Raw genomic sequence first — 14,393 nt, 5'->3', positions numbered from 1 at the left:
AATAAAATGGGTCCTGATGCAGATAACTCGAGCTAAGGTTTAGTAAAAAGACCCTCTGAGTGTTATTCTATAAAGGTTATGAGTCCTTTATAGAATAGTGCTTAGGGCATAAACTGCGCCTAAGTTTAGGTGCTGGGAATTATGCCTGCTAAAAGCAAGTGTTAATGCCTAAACTAGGTGCGGTTGAGCCAGATTCTGTATTTACGTGCGTAAAATTTTGGAATGTCCCTAGCCACGCCCCCCAATTTGTGCACATTAGGATTTACGTGCAGATCGTTATAGAATATGAGCTGTGCGTAAATCCTAATTAAGGCCAATTAACGCCAATAGTTGGTTGTTAGCAGCCAAGTATTGGTGCTTATTGGCTTGTTAAGCAATTAGGTTACACGCGCTGATTTGCGTGTGGAACTTTAGTCGCCATTTACAGAATCCGGGGGTAACTGTGTAGAGTGTTAATTGTTAGCACGCACTAACTGCTGCGTTAAACACCTTCCCCCAAATTCTATAAATGGTGTCTAAATGCAACAAATAAATAAATAAGGTACAGAAATGCGTGTCAAGTTATAGAATAGGGTCAGTTACATGCATAACAATTAACTAATTGGAGCTAAACTGGCCGTTAATTGGAGATAAGTACCAATAATTAGCACTAACAAGAACTAATTGTCACTAATTAGCAATTGCATGCATAACTGACTTACACCTCTATTCTGTAAACCAGGTGGCCCTTTTACTAAGGCGTGTAGGCGGCTACGCGCTTGCAACATGCGTCAAATTGGCACTGCCGCCCAGCTACCATGTGCCCTGGGCGGTAATTCCAGTGTTGGTGTGCCCCCAAAACGTGCAGTAGAAAATATTTTCTATTTTCTACCGCGCAGTGCTTACATGGCGGTAATGGGCAGTTTGCGCACGTTGAACACTTACTGCCCAGTTAGCATGCGAGACCTTACTGCTAAGTCAATGGGTGGCGGTAAGGTCTCAGGCCAAAAATGGACGAACGCCGGTTTTAATTTTGAGGCATGTCCATTTTCTGGCACAAAAAAAGCCTTTTTTTCCAGGCGCACTGAGGAAATTGACCAGCGCGCATCCAAAACACATGCCTACACCAGCGCAGGCCACTTTTAGGCACGCCTTAGTAAAAGGGCCCCTGAGCAGCTAATTTCTCTTGCACATGACTACAAAGGGGACGTTAATGTGGGAGGGGCATGGCCATGCAAAGAGTGTTCCAACTATTCCTGCATGCGGTTTGTGGAATAGTTGCATTTATGCATCCAATTGCTGCTTTAGGTGACATTTACACCATGGCATAAGTGGCTGTGCCTAAAGTTAGGCACATAACTGTGGACTTATGCTAGTATTCTAGAACAGATTTGGTGCCCAACTCTGCCTGACACAATGCATCCTTTGACCTTCCACCACGAAGTGCTGTTCTAGGGGCTAGGAATAATTTACAATTACTCTATCCAAAGCGGTAAAAGAAACTGCATGTAAGTCAGTTCTTGAAGTGTGATTTGCTTATCAGGGTGCTAAAAGATGGAACTCCTTACCTAAATCTGTCCGTGGTCAATGTGATTACATGACATTTCAAAAAAATGCTAAAGACCTTCCTCTTTAGCAGATTTCTGGAAGTGGTCCCCGAGCTTCTTGTTTAGGCTGATCTGATCGCTCTTACCTTGCCATCTCCCTGTCTGATCCTGGCATTGTACTGTTTTTTTTTATTCTCTGTAATATTGTAGGATGTAGTTGTACTCACTTTAGTCTTAACTGTATTGTTAGACACACTGAATTCAGGTTGCTGGGATAATGTAGGGTATAAATGTAATAAATAAATTATAGAAAACTAGCTTAGTGCCCATCTTTTTGACGACTAACTTTTAGCACCATTTTTAGAATTCTTCCCCTCCCCCCCCCCCCGAGAGGGTAATTTTCTAAGGGGACACCTAAGCTAGTCCTATATAATAAAAAGCACCTCCAACATTCTGAAGCTGACTCTGTGGCACTGTAGGGTTTGTAGGTCTGTAGTTCTGCGTTTCATTGGTTCTCACTGTCAACGAAGAACCAATCAGACAGAACGGAACTTGGAGGAGGGAAGTGGAGTGGACTGAATCTCTAACAAACAATCATATACAGGGAGGTACGAACATCAGTGGAGGCAAGTGCACAGAACGGAAGGGAAGACAAACATTTAATCACTTTGTCACACACACACATACACACACACACACTGGAGCCGACTCTGTGGGTGCTGTGGGTGCTTGAGCACCCCCAATATTGGAAAAATTCCTTGTATGTGTCCAGGGAGGGATTCTTTCCCTTGGGTTTAGCACCCCCAATAATTTTGAAAAGTTGGCTCCTATGCACACAGATACACACTCAATCACTCTGTGTATCTCTCTCTTACACTGTCTGTAAAACACACTGTCACTCTCAGTCTCTCACATGGGCAACTGTATGTTGCATTCTCACCAGTAAGGAGCTCTTCTGATGTGATTGTTAAACTGATTGAAGGGCCTGAACAAGGAAAACTTTTACCACATTGTAACACAGTTTACACAAAAAATATTGTATATAAAGAAATCTTACACATGTAAACAACAATTATATTCAGAATACAACCATGGAAACATTAATGGCAGGAACTCATTACATTGCTAGCGCCCGTTTCATTGCGTTAAGAAACGGGCCTTTTTTACTAGTATTCTATAACTAGTATAAGTGTTAGTCACAGGCATTTAAGTCCATGCTAATATCTAACCAATATGCATGTAAATTATAGTCAGGGGTGTGCTGGTAAATTTTTAACAACGGGCTCTCTCAATCTGGGCATAGCCATCCCTGAAATTTTGGGGTGGGGTGGGGTGTGGGAATACATGCCTCTCTCTCTTTTCCCTTGTGCGGGCACGCTAGGCATACCTTTGCCGAGCCCCACCAGCCAATAAATGGACTGCCACCATTCTCTGCTGCTTGTTTCTGGTTCTGAGTAACATGATGGAACCTTCTTGCACTTGCATGAAAAGTCCCAGCCTGATGATCAGAGTCAGAAACAAGGACCAGGGAGCAGCAGCAGTCTATTTACTTGGCTGGTGGGGCCAACCTCACTGCCAGCAAAGTAAAAGAGAATTCAGGAGGGGGCCCAAGCCCACATTTTGGGAGTCAGTTGTTAAAGTAGCCATGGGGAGGCCTACTTTAACAACCGGCTCCCAAAATTCTTAAAAACTTAACAAAAAGCTCTCGCGAGCCCGTGAGAGCCGCCTCCAGCACACCACTGATTATAGTATTTTCTAATCAATCTGGCCAGTATACAGCTGGCGGTCAGCACTGTTCCTTCTAAGCTCAGCAGGCGTCGTCCACCTACAGTCCTGCCAATGGGAGGTGCTGTTTCACTATCATAGTTTCAATAGTGAGGAACAGGCAAGCTCTGCAGGACTTCAGAGAACCTGCTTGTCCCTAGTGACTGAAAACACAATACTGAAGCATCTTCTTCCACTGGTAGCAATGCAGCTGGAGGACTCCTGCTCAGCTTAGAGGGAACGGTGGTGGTCAGTGGATTTTTAAACGCTGACCACCGTGGGTGGAATTAGGTCCTGATAGTCAATGCTGGGCCTTGTTTGGGCTCTGGCATTAAATTTGGGGGGCCTGACTGGAGTGTGTCCGGCCACTGGCCCTTAAGTCCTGATTGATATAGCCGGGACCTACTACTACTTAGCATTTCTATAGCGCTGCCAGGGATACGCAGCGCTGTACAAGTTTAAACATGGGTAAGGACAGTCCCTGCTCAAGAGAGCTTACAATCTAAAGGTAAAAACTATGTAGTCAGTGTAGGTATCAGGAATGGGAAGGTGGTTAGGCACCAAAAGCAAGGGAGAAGAGATGGGCCTTGAGTAAGGACTTGAAAATGGGCAGGGAGGGCGCATGGCGTATGGGCTCAGGAAGTCTGTTCCAGGCATAAGGTGATGCGAGGAAGAAGGGGCGGAGTCTGGAGTTAGCGATGGTGGAGAAGGGTACAGAAAGGAGTGATTTGTCCTGAGAGCGGAGGTTACGGGTGGGAACATATGGAGAGAGGAGGGTAGAGAGGTAATGGGGGGCTGCAGATTGAGTGCACTTGAAGGTCAATAGGAGAAGCTTGAACTGTATACGGTAGCGGATCGGGAGCCAGTGAAGCGACTTGAGGAGAGGGGTGATACATAAGACACTAGCAGCTCCATGATAAAAATGGATGCTGCGACCTCTGGCGGTAGTCTCAAGGGGTGCGAGGGGGTGCTTAGTTGTTGGGAGGGTGGAGGTGGGATGTTTACTTGTTGAGGAAGTGGGGGTGGAGTGGTAGGGGCGATTATACCTTGCCAGGGGTGGGGGGATGGATGGAGGGAGGGGAGGACACTGAAGCATGTGCAGGCCATTATCGGAAGTTGTGTGGGTGCCAGCTGATATTCAGTGCCAGCACCTGCTCAGATAACTGGGCAAAGTTAGGACTGCTTTTTTGTGGCCCTACTTGCCCAATTAGCTATGTGGCACCTGCATAATTCCTGCCTCAGACGTCCTTGACCTGCCCACTTGGGACATGGCCGGCGAGTGCCGATATTCAGCGGCACTGTCCAGTAAAGAGCCACAGAATATTGGTGGCTGGACAGGCACAACGGTGTAAGCGGGTTGGAGCCTCTCCTGCCCGCTTAATTCTCTTTGAATATTGAGACCCTGTGCATGCTCACCTACAAAGCATGTACCATCGTTTCAAAGCACATACTTTTGCTGTAATCAGTATTTTAAAAGATATCGTTCATGTGCATCTTGGATTATATCTGCATGTAATGAAACGACTAAAATACCAAAGTGGGTGTGTACTTCAATGTTTAAAATATCCTCCTAATGTAGAGATTCATATTAGAAGGCGTAGTATGGATAGGATATCACCACTCTGTTGCACTCTTTATTGCCAACAAATGAATCCATCGTGCACCTTTCACGCATAACACAAAAACATACAGGGGCCTAAGGTTTTGTACCTAATGAGCATCACCAGCCAAGGTTAAGACACGTTAAGTGCATAACTCCTGCATGAACTCTTTGGGGGCATTCCCGGCATTTTGGAGAAGGTAGATGTGCCCTTAACACAGAACAATGATTCCTATTGCACATAGATGGCACAGCCAATAACAGGGAATGGAGTCAGCTTTACAAGACCAGCATAGGACAGTATCAGTTTTCAATCAGAATTATTTTTAGCTCCCTTTCAAACACAGGCTTACCATCAGTTATGGTGCTTTACAATCCTTCCATACCTCTGTCACAACTAGAAATCAGTGGTGGGAGCTTTCACAATGTGTAACCTGCTGAGCAAAAAGGTACTAAAAGTAGGGTATGTGACTTATTTACACAAGATAGAAGAATATCAACTGCATAATTCTGCCAAATATCAGCCTTAGTTATGGAGAAACACTTATCAATAATAAAGTAATTAACTCCAGAAATCACATACCTCACTTTAAGTACCATTACTTTTTAGGCTGTAGAACATGAAAAACCAACGGCCCAATTTACTAAGCCGTGCTGTAGTAGTGCCGTAGCGAGGGCGGCTGACACCCAGGGCGGTACGCCGCTGCGCACTCTCCCCCCCCGGGCAGCATGGCGCACCCCCCCTCGGCACGCGCACACACACACCCCGGAGCGTGCACCCCCCCTCCGGAGCACATTCTTACCAAAGAGGGAGGGCCGCTCCGCCCCGAGTACACGTTGCTGGGAGCTGCGTCGGCTCCGCTGGCTCCCTGCTCTCTCTGCCCCGGAACAGGAAGTAACCTGTTCCAGGGCAGAGACAGCAGTGAACCAGCGGAGCCGACACCCCCCCCCCCAGCGGCGTGCACCCGGGCCGGACCGCCCCACCGCCCCCCTTCCTACGCCACTGTGCTGTAGGAACGCTATCATTTTTAGCATGCGCTAAAAATGCTAGTGTACCTTAGTAAACAGGGCCCCAAATTTGTGAAAACAATGGCATAGTCTGTATTGACCCTATAGCACACAAAAATAAAAGTTACCCAAATTTATCTCACCTTTGGTACCTTTTCGCTCAGCGGGTCACATACAATAATTTCAATATGTATTTTTGTGCTCCATTGTTACTGTCAATCGTAAACTACATTATGTCACATGATAAGGTGTATTTCATACTAAATAAAATTTAAAAAGGATTTACAGATAAATGTTCAGAACTGTTATACTATTTTGAATTGCTACAAATTACAGCTCTCAACCCCCCCCCCCCCCCCCCCCAAATGGACTGCTGGCAACACCCCTTGCACAGGCCCTTGAGTGGATCTAAGTTTTTATTCAGGTGAATGTACAGAAGTAACAGTTAAACAAATACAAAAGCCAAGAAAAAAAAAAGGCTTATGTAAGTTAGTCAAGTAATGTATTTAGTTCAACAAAAAGATATCATCATCTGTCATTTTTAAAATTTGTTAACCTTCATTCTTGTGCATGCAAATGAACTAATGCAACAACCACACTACTTAATTTAAATAAGGTAACCTTTCATTTTACCCAAAGTCCACCCCCCCATTACCCACATACAATAAACATTAAAACAGAAAGGCCATTATATTAGAAACATCCATGTGTAAACATTGATTTCAGAAAGCTGCAATTTCATGTGCATATCCACAGCACACAGAGATTCCAAGGGGGCGGGGTTTGAGCATGGTTTAGGCCGGATTAAAATCTTCACATGTATTCTCGTTTTATAAAGGGAAAACTTTCCACATTGGGTTTTATATCAGCTCAGAGCATGCACAGGGCTTTTAAAAAAGCTCATTTTCAGACAGGATTTTACACAAGGCATTAAGGGAATCATTTTCTTTAATCCCATGGGGTAGATATTCATTAGGCAGTGGCTAAATTAGCCTTGGATATTCAGACCTGGCACTGAACATCCAGGGCTAAACGGTGCTGCGCTGGCCAACAGAGCTTATGCGGGTTACGGCTGATATTCAGCCAGGACCCGCATAACCATAAAACAAAAATAATTCTCCTCCCCCTCAGGCCCCTGAAACAGTCTGCCTCCTTCCCTCCCCCAGCCCACTGCCATTCTTAACTCCCCCAACCTCAGAACCCGCAGCATTGTATAATATAGTTCTAAAGTCTGCAACCACTTGCAGTAAAACTGCTGTTATATTTTATAGTTATTTTTTTGCACAGATCCAATATAGTATAGCTTCTTCATTTTAACAGGAAGCACACAGGTAACTGCTAGGCAGTATCAGGCTTATTTTCGAAAGCGATCGCAGGCCATCTTCCGACACAAATCGGGAGATCACCAGCGATCTCTCAATCCCGGCCAAATCGGTATTATCGAAAGCCGATTTTGGCCTGCCCCAATTGCTTTTTCGTTAGGGCGCCGGCCAACCTTCAAGGGGGCGTGTTGGTAGGGTAGCGAAGGTGGGAAGGGGGCGGGGTTACAAGATGGCCAGCTTCACCTTATAATGAAAAAAAAAAAGGCCGGCTCGAACGAGCATTTCGCCGGCTGCACTTGGTCCATGTATTTTTAGGACCAAGTCACAAAAAAGAGCCCCAACTGACCAGATGACCACTGGAGGGAAGCAGGGATCACCTCCCCTTACTCCCCCAGTGGTCACCAACCCCCTCCCACACACACAAAAAAAACATTTTTTGCCAGCCTGTATGCCAGCCTCAAATGTCATACCCAGCTCCCTGACAGCAGTATGCAGGTCCCTGGAGCAGTTTTTAGTGGGTGCACTGCACTTCAGGGAGGTGGACCCAGGCCCATCCCCCTACTACTTGTTCCACTTTTGGTGGTTAATGTTGAGCCCTCCAACCCCCCCCCCAACCCACTGTACCCACATGTAGGTGCCCCCCTTCACCCCTTAGGGCTATGGTAATGGTGTAGACATATGGGCAATGGGTTTTGGGGGGGGATTTGGGGGGCTCAGCACACAAGGGAAGGGTGCTATGCACCTGGAAGCTATTTTTGTTTTTTTTTTTAAAGATTTTTTAAGTGCCCCCTAGGGTGCCCGGTTGGTGTCCTGGCATGTCAGGGGGGCCAGTGCACTACAAATGCTGGCTCCTCCCATGGTCAAATGCCTTGCATTTCGCCGGGTTTGAGATGGCCGGGTCCGGTTTCCATTATGGCTGAAAATCAGCGCCGGCCATCTCATCTAAACCAGGCGATCTGCCGGCGATCCTGTTTCAAACCTGGCGAGTGATTTGGCTGGCACCAAGTGTATTTCGAAAATACGCTTGGCTCCGCCCGCTCGCGGAGCCAGCCCCGAAGATGGCCGACCATCGATTTGGCCGGCAACATTCGATTATGCCCCTCCACGTCAGCTGAAGGCAGCTAGGTTCAGAGTTTTCCATTCTCTAGTCAGGCATACCTGCAAGGAGGCGAAATCCCCTGAGGCACAGGCTCCGAGAATAGCAGCACCCACTAACACCGACTCTACCTCCCTGGACAGAACGACAGGCATACCTAGATAAAACATCAAGCCAGTCAGTGAAATGGAAAGATGCCATACATAAGAAGAAGCTTTTCAGTAAGATGCCAAAAAATGTGGCCAGATAGTCATCCTAGTTGAACTATGTTTCATAGTCTGCAAGGCCATGCTGAGGAATTTTTATTGTCACTTTCAATAGTGACTGCAAATTTGGTCATATACCCCCCTGTTTACAAAGTCATGCTAGCGGCTGCCGTGCAGCAATGCCGACACAACCCATTTAGTAAGCTGTTGGCTGAAGCTGGTATTGTATGCAAGGAGTGGGGTTAATGCCTGTAAAGCACTTTCGGGGCAATTTTAAGATGGCACCTAGAAGTACGTACAATAGAAAAACAGGAGCTGAAAGTTAATCATCAACAAACCACAAAAAACATTCAGTGATACCAATCGAACTTCACCCTAGGAGGAAGGAAAAAATTGGAGAAAAGACCTCAGAAAACCTTTTAAGCAAGAATTAAAATGTTGTTAACGTATAGCCAATAGCTTACTCAAAGGACACATCGATGGCCAGAAAAACCCCAATCTTCTATCATACAAGCTAAATAATTATCAAAATATTTTTAAAAATCTTTTTTCAAAATAGAATGATAAAAAATAGTACTTCTGAGCTTCTTTAGCTTATTCTCAACAAATGTGTGTGCATCATATATAAAACAAGTAGAATATCCTTCATCCTCCAGGGCAATCCAAGGTTTTAAGTCCAAAGCTACCAGCAAAACCATTGGCAGAACTAACGCCTCTGGGTGTCAAAGCAGTGCTACACACAGGCAAAATCCAGATTCTCGACAGAGGCTCTTTCACAGGAGCTGCATTAGGAGAATCACTGCAACAAGCAAAAAAATTCATAATCAAAAATCCATCATAAAAACATATGAAGTCAAAAACTTTTTAAAACCATTCTTACGATATATCAGCCAAACGCTGTTTGGCTTATAATTTCAAAGATGGCCACTTGACAAAGTTTGGGTTTTTTTATTGAATAATTTAAAGAGCACATGATCAATTCCAACCAATAACAAAGTCACAATATTTTCATAAGAAAGGTTTTTATTCTATTACAACACTCAAACCCATAGGCTCAGAGGATTGTAGAGTGTATATCCAACATTGCTGTCTATGCACCAAAAAATGTCTAAAGTCTCTTCCCCTCACTGGGGGCTCAAAGTTGTTCTATAACCTCAGTTCTCGAAAAAACTTTGTTGAGAACAGTGTTGTACCATCGGAGCTTCCACACAATTGTGAGCCATACAACTTTTATGCTCACTCATGCAGACTTTGAAAGACCTAGAGGTCTGCCCAATGTATCATTTATCGCAGGGGCACCAGATCGTATAAATTACTCCAGAAGACATGTAGGAAGTATACCCTCACAAATGAAATAATCTTTTATCTACTGGATTCATAAAATTCAAACCTTCCCCAGTGAGTTTACTGTTTAAACAATGTCCACACTTAAAACGCCCTACCCGGCCCATCCCTGGCACATCAATCCACAGAACTGCCACTTTATTCGTTGAACAGACATATTCTTGGATATTCCAATTTCTCTTAAACGTTGTATTAGGCTCCACCTTCTCAAAACAGGAATGTACCTGCAACAAATGCAATATTATTTTAGTATATCGCCTTGCTCATTGGGAATGCTGCAGTGGAGGAGTGGCCTAGTGGTTAGGGTGGTGGACTTTGGTCCTGGGGAACTGAGGAACTGAGTTCGATTCCCACTTCAGGCACAGGCAGCTCCTTGTGACTCTGGGCAAGTCACTTAACCCTCCATTGCCCCATGTAAGCCGCATTGAACCTGCCATGAGTGGGAAAGCACAGGGTACAAATGTAACAAAAATAAAATAGTATTGGAGATTCTACATGGAATGTTGCTACTATTGGAGATTCTAGATGGAATGTTGCTACTATTGAGATTCTGTTGCTACTATTGGAGATTCTACATGGAATGTTGCTATTCCACTAGCAACATTCCATGTAGAAGGCTGCGCAGGCTTCTGTTTCTGTGAGTCTGACGTCCTGCACGTATGTGCAGGAGGTCAGACTCACAGAAGCAGAAGCCTGCGCGGCCACATTGGTGGAATAGCAACATTCCAAGTAGAATCTCAAATAGTAGTAACAATGGAGGAGTGGCCTAGTGGTTAGTGTGGTGGACTTTGGTCCTGGGGAAAGAAACTGAGTTTGATTCCCACTTCAGGCACAGGCAGCTCCTTGTGACTCTGGGCAAGTCACTTAACACTCCATTGTCCCATGTAAGCTGCATTGAGCCTGCCATGAGTGGGAAAGCGTGGGGTACAAATGTAACAAAATAAATATACTATTGATTTGGTATCCTCATCCTTAGTCTGATATTCTCATAACTGCTCACATTGATTATATAGTACTCTAGTATATGATGCTGAATCACTGCCGCAGAGTATTCCCCTATATTCCAATTTCTCTTTAACAGTTACAGATTATGTTTAAATTCGTCACTAGTAGAGCAGATTCTTCTATAGCGTAGATATTGGGGAAAATGGTAAACTATTTTTAATGGAAGCAGATGAGAACTCAAATGATGCAGAAAAGTATTCCAGTCTGTTGGTTTAGTAAATACAGTTGTAAAGAATGAATCACCTCTAACTTGTATTTCCACGTCCAAAAAAGAAATTTTAGTAGCATCCCATGACTTTGTAAACTTAATTGATGGTAACCCCGATTTTAACCACATCACAAAGATATCATCGATGTAACAACACCATAATTACATCAGAGAAAAATGTACTGTACCATTAACAAATTGTTCTTCAAAAGAGGCCATAAAAAGACTGGCCAAAAAAGGGGCACAAGTAGCGCCCATAGCTGTACCAGAAAAATTTGTTTACATACTGTCTTTTGAAATAAAAAATAATTCTCTTTCAAAGATATTGTTAACAATTGTACTAAAAAAGAAGTAGGAACCAGGTGAGGTTGAGGGCGGTGTTATAAATACTTCTGAATCACTGTAATGGCATCCTCTTATGATTACAAAGATTGTACATCTAGGGTCACTAACACAAAGTGCCCTTATGTGGCTTTTGTTTCAGTAAACTTTTCAAAAAATGTGTGGTATCCTGTACATACGACTGCATACTCAAAACTAAAGAATGTAAATGCTGTTCTAAATAGATGTTTACTCTTTCCAAGAGGGATCCCTCTAGCAGAAACTATTGGGTGACCGGGTGGAGCTTGCTGATCCTTATGAACTTTAGGAAGCATGTAAAAAAAATGGAAGTATAGGATATGTAGGATTCAAAAATTTAAATTCTTGTTGCATCAAAAAAAACAGCATGGCATGCTTTGGTAGTAAGATCTTGAATCATCTGTTGTAAATTTGCAGTAGCATCTTCTAATAATGGAATATACACAGACTTATCAGATAACTGACACAAAATCTCTGCCGTATATTGTTCACCATGTTGGATCACAATTGCCCCATTTTTGTCGGTATGATGAATAATGATCTGATCCAATTGTTTTAAATGCTACAATGCCTCACGTTCTTGTTTAGAGAGGTTCCAAGTATAATGAAAGCTAGCCTTCTCTGTCCGCTGAATTTCTTTTAATACAAGACGTTTGTAAATGAGCAAAACCGGGTCGAATGGGTCTGAAAGAACCCAATCAGATTTATCTCTCATTTATAATTTGTTATTATTACTGCTATTTGTAGATGAAAAAAATCGTTTCAATTGGAGTCTTCTAAAAAAAAAAAAATTGTTCCAAGTTAATTCAGACTTCATCTCGGGGACAAAGGACAGCCACTTTGACAGAACCTGTACTTCAACATCAGAAAGAATATATTTTGAAATAGGAATTACTGCAAATTGTTCTGTTGCTGAGATCTTGTGTTGGGGCAGATATTGTAATGCTGATGTCCTCTTTAGCATCGCTGACATCTTCTTTGCTGCTCTTCTCTGTCTACAAAATCATTTCGTTCTTTCTTACGTTCATCACCACTTGATAATGAATCTGAGGAGAGATGTAACCAGATAGACTTATCCTTAACTTCACCTTCATTATTAGCTGGTTTTATCCAAAGATACACGTAGCCCTCAGAGTAATCTTTCTCATCATGTCTAAATTTCTTGATTTTCTGCGACTTCAATTGGGATCGAAACTTCTCAATCTTGGCCTCTAGATCTGTAGCCTGTGACTCAAAATCCGCACAAAATTTAAAGGCTTGGAGTGGAGTTTCCACTTTCAACCCATCTGCTGCAATTTTCTGTTTAGTTGTCTTAATAATTAAAAGCGTAAGATCTAGGGAGCAACGATTCAGAATTCGGTTCCATTGCTTAACAAACTGGATCATAGTTATACAATCTTGGAGCTTTCTTCATTCATAATCTTCTAGGAATAATTTCTCTCTTACAGTAGTCAACTAAAGACGCACTATGCTTTTCTTGCTTAACAATATACTTTTTGGGGATACAGAGGCCACTGAATTAGATCCAGTGCCCCTGTGATAATTTATAAATTGGGCAGACCTCTAGGTCTTTTAAAGGCCGCATGGGTGAGCATACAAGTTGCATGGCTCACAACCCTGTGGAGGCTCAGATGGTACAACAACACTGTTCTCAAGAGCAACATATTTTTTTTCACAACTGAGGTGTTGGGATATAGAACAGCTTGAGCCCCTAGTGATGGGAAGAACCTTTAAGAAATGAAATAAAAGTGGGAGGGCGACCAAGGATTCCAAAGACTGAAAGGATATATAATAATAAAGATGTTTATTGAGGTATAAAGACTCGACACAATGTCGTGTTTCGGCCGTTAGGCCTGCATCAGGAGTCTATAATCAAATTTTGAATACATAAATTATAAAAACAATATAAAAGTAGACAACATATATATACGTTTAAATATTTAAAATTAATTTTATAATTTTAAATGTTATTATATAAAAAAGTATGTATAATAATAACAAATTAGCTGTTTTGCAGCTATTCTAGTGAGACATATATATTTTCTGAGCCAGAGTCTTCCATAACGATTTTTGTCAGATCATGCACACAGCCTTTTTAAAGGTAGAGTGATTTTGAATAAAGGTGCGTTTCATTGAATACTCTTCAAGGACTGATATTACCAGAAAATACATACATGGTGTAACAGACTCCTGATGCAGGCCAGTTGGGCCAAAACACAGCTGTGTCGAGTCATATCACCTCAATAAATTCATTTAGTTTTTTCCATTTTGCTTGTGTCGTCCCCTTTTTTTTTACTTTTGTATTTTAGTTATAGTTTTGTTTTTTATAGTTTTTTCTTCCATTTGTGTATTTTGCACTTTTTACTTTTTATTATTTTTTATTTTCCACTGTTCTTCTTTTGATTTTTTTCCTTTTTTTCTTTTGTTTCCTTTTTTCCGTTTTTTGCGTCATCTTCGCTGTTTTTGATTACTGTAATAGAATAGAAACCTTTTAAAAAAAAATAATGTGACTTTGTTATTGGTTGGAATTGGATCATGTGCTCTTTAAGTTACCGAATAAAAAACCCCCAAACTCTGTCAAGTGGTCATCTTTGAAATTATAAGCTAGGCAGCGTTTGGCTGATATATTGTAAGAATAGTATTAAAATGTTTTTGATTTCCTATGTTTTAACGGTGGAATTTTGATTATGAATCTTTTTGCTTGTTGCAGTGATTCTTCTAATGCAGCTCATGTAAAACAGAGCATCTGTCGAGAATCTGGATGTCGCTTGTCTGTAGCAGTGCTGTGACACGCCAGAGGCGCTAGCTCTGCCAACGTTTTTGCTTGTGGCTTTGGACTTTAAAACCCTGGATTGCCCTTGAGGGTGAAGGATGTTCTAATTGTTTGATATATGATCGATGCACGTTTCTTGAGAAGGAGATAAAGAAGCCCAGAAAGCTAAGTACTATTTTTT

At 42.6% G+C, this 14,393-nt stretch overlaps 1 protein-coding gene across 2 annotated transcripts in view; it reads right to left on the bottom strand.

Annotated features, from left to right (window-relative positions):
- The window catches only part of FGGY (FGGY carbohydrate kinase domain containing), a 464,206-nt gene that overhangs the window by 39,716 nt on the left and 410,097 nt on the right, over positions 1 to 14,393 (bottom strand). For both annotated transcript variants that reach the window (XM_030205275.1, XM_030205274.1), the window contains exon 14: positions 8,379 to 8,473. In XM_030205275.1, the coding sequence (XP_030061135.1) occupies positions 8,379 to 8,473 (95 nt within the window). The remainder of the gene's footprint in view (positions 1 to 8,378; positions 8,474 to 14,393) is intronic.

This window comes from Microcaecilia unicolor, chromosome 6 (genome assembly GCF_901765095.1).
Source record: "Microcaecilia unicolor chromosome 6, aMicUni1.1, whole genome shotgun sequence".
Taxonomy (NCBI): Eukaryota; Metazoa; Chordata; class Amphibia; order Gymnophiona; family Siphonopidae; genus Microcaecilia; species Microcaecilia unicolor.
This window is presented reverse-complemented; position numbering and strand designations above follow the sequence as displayed.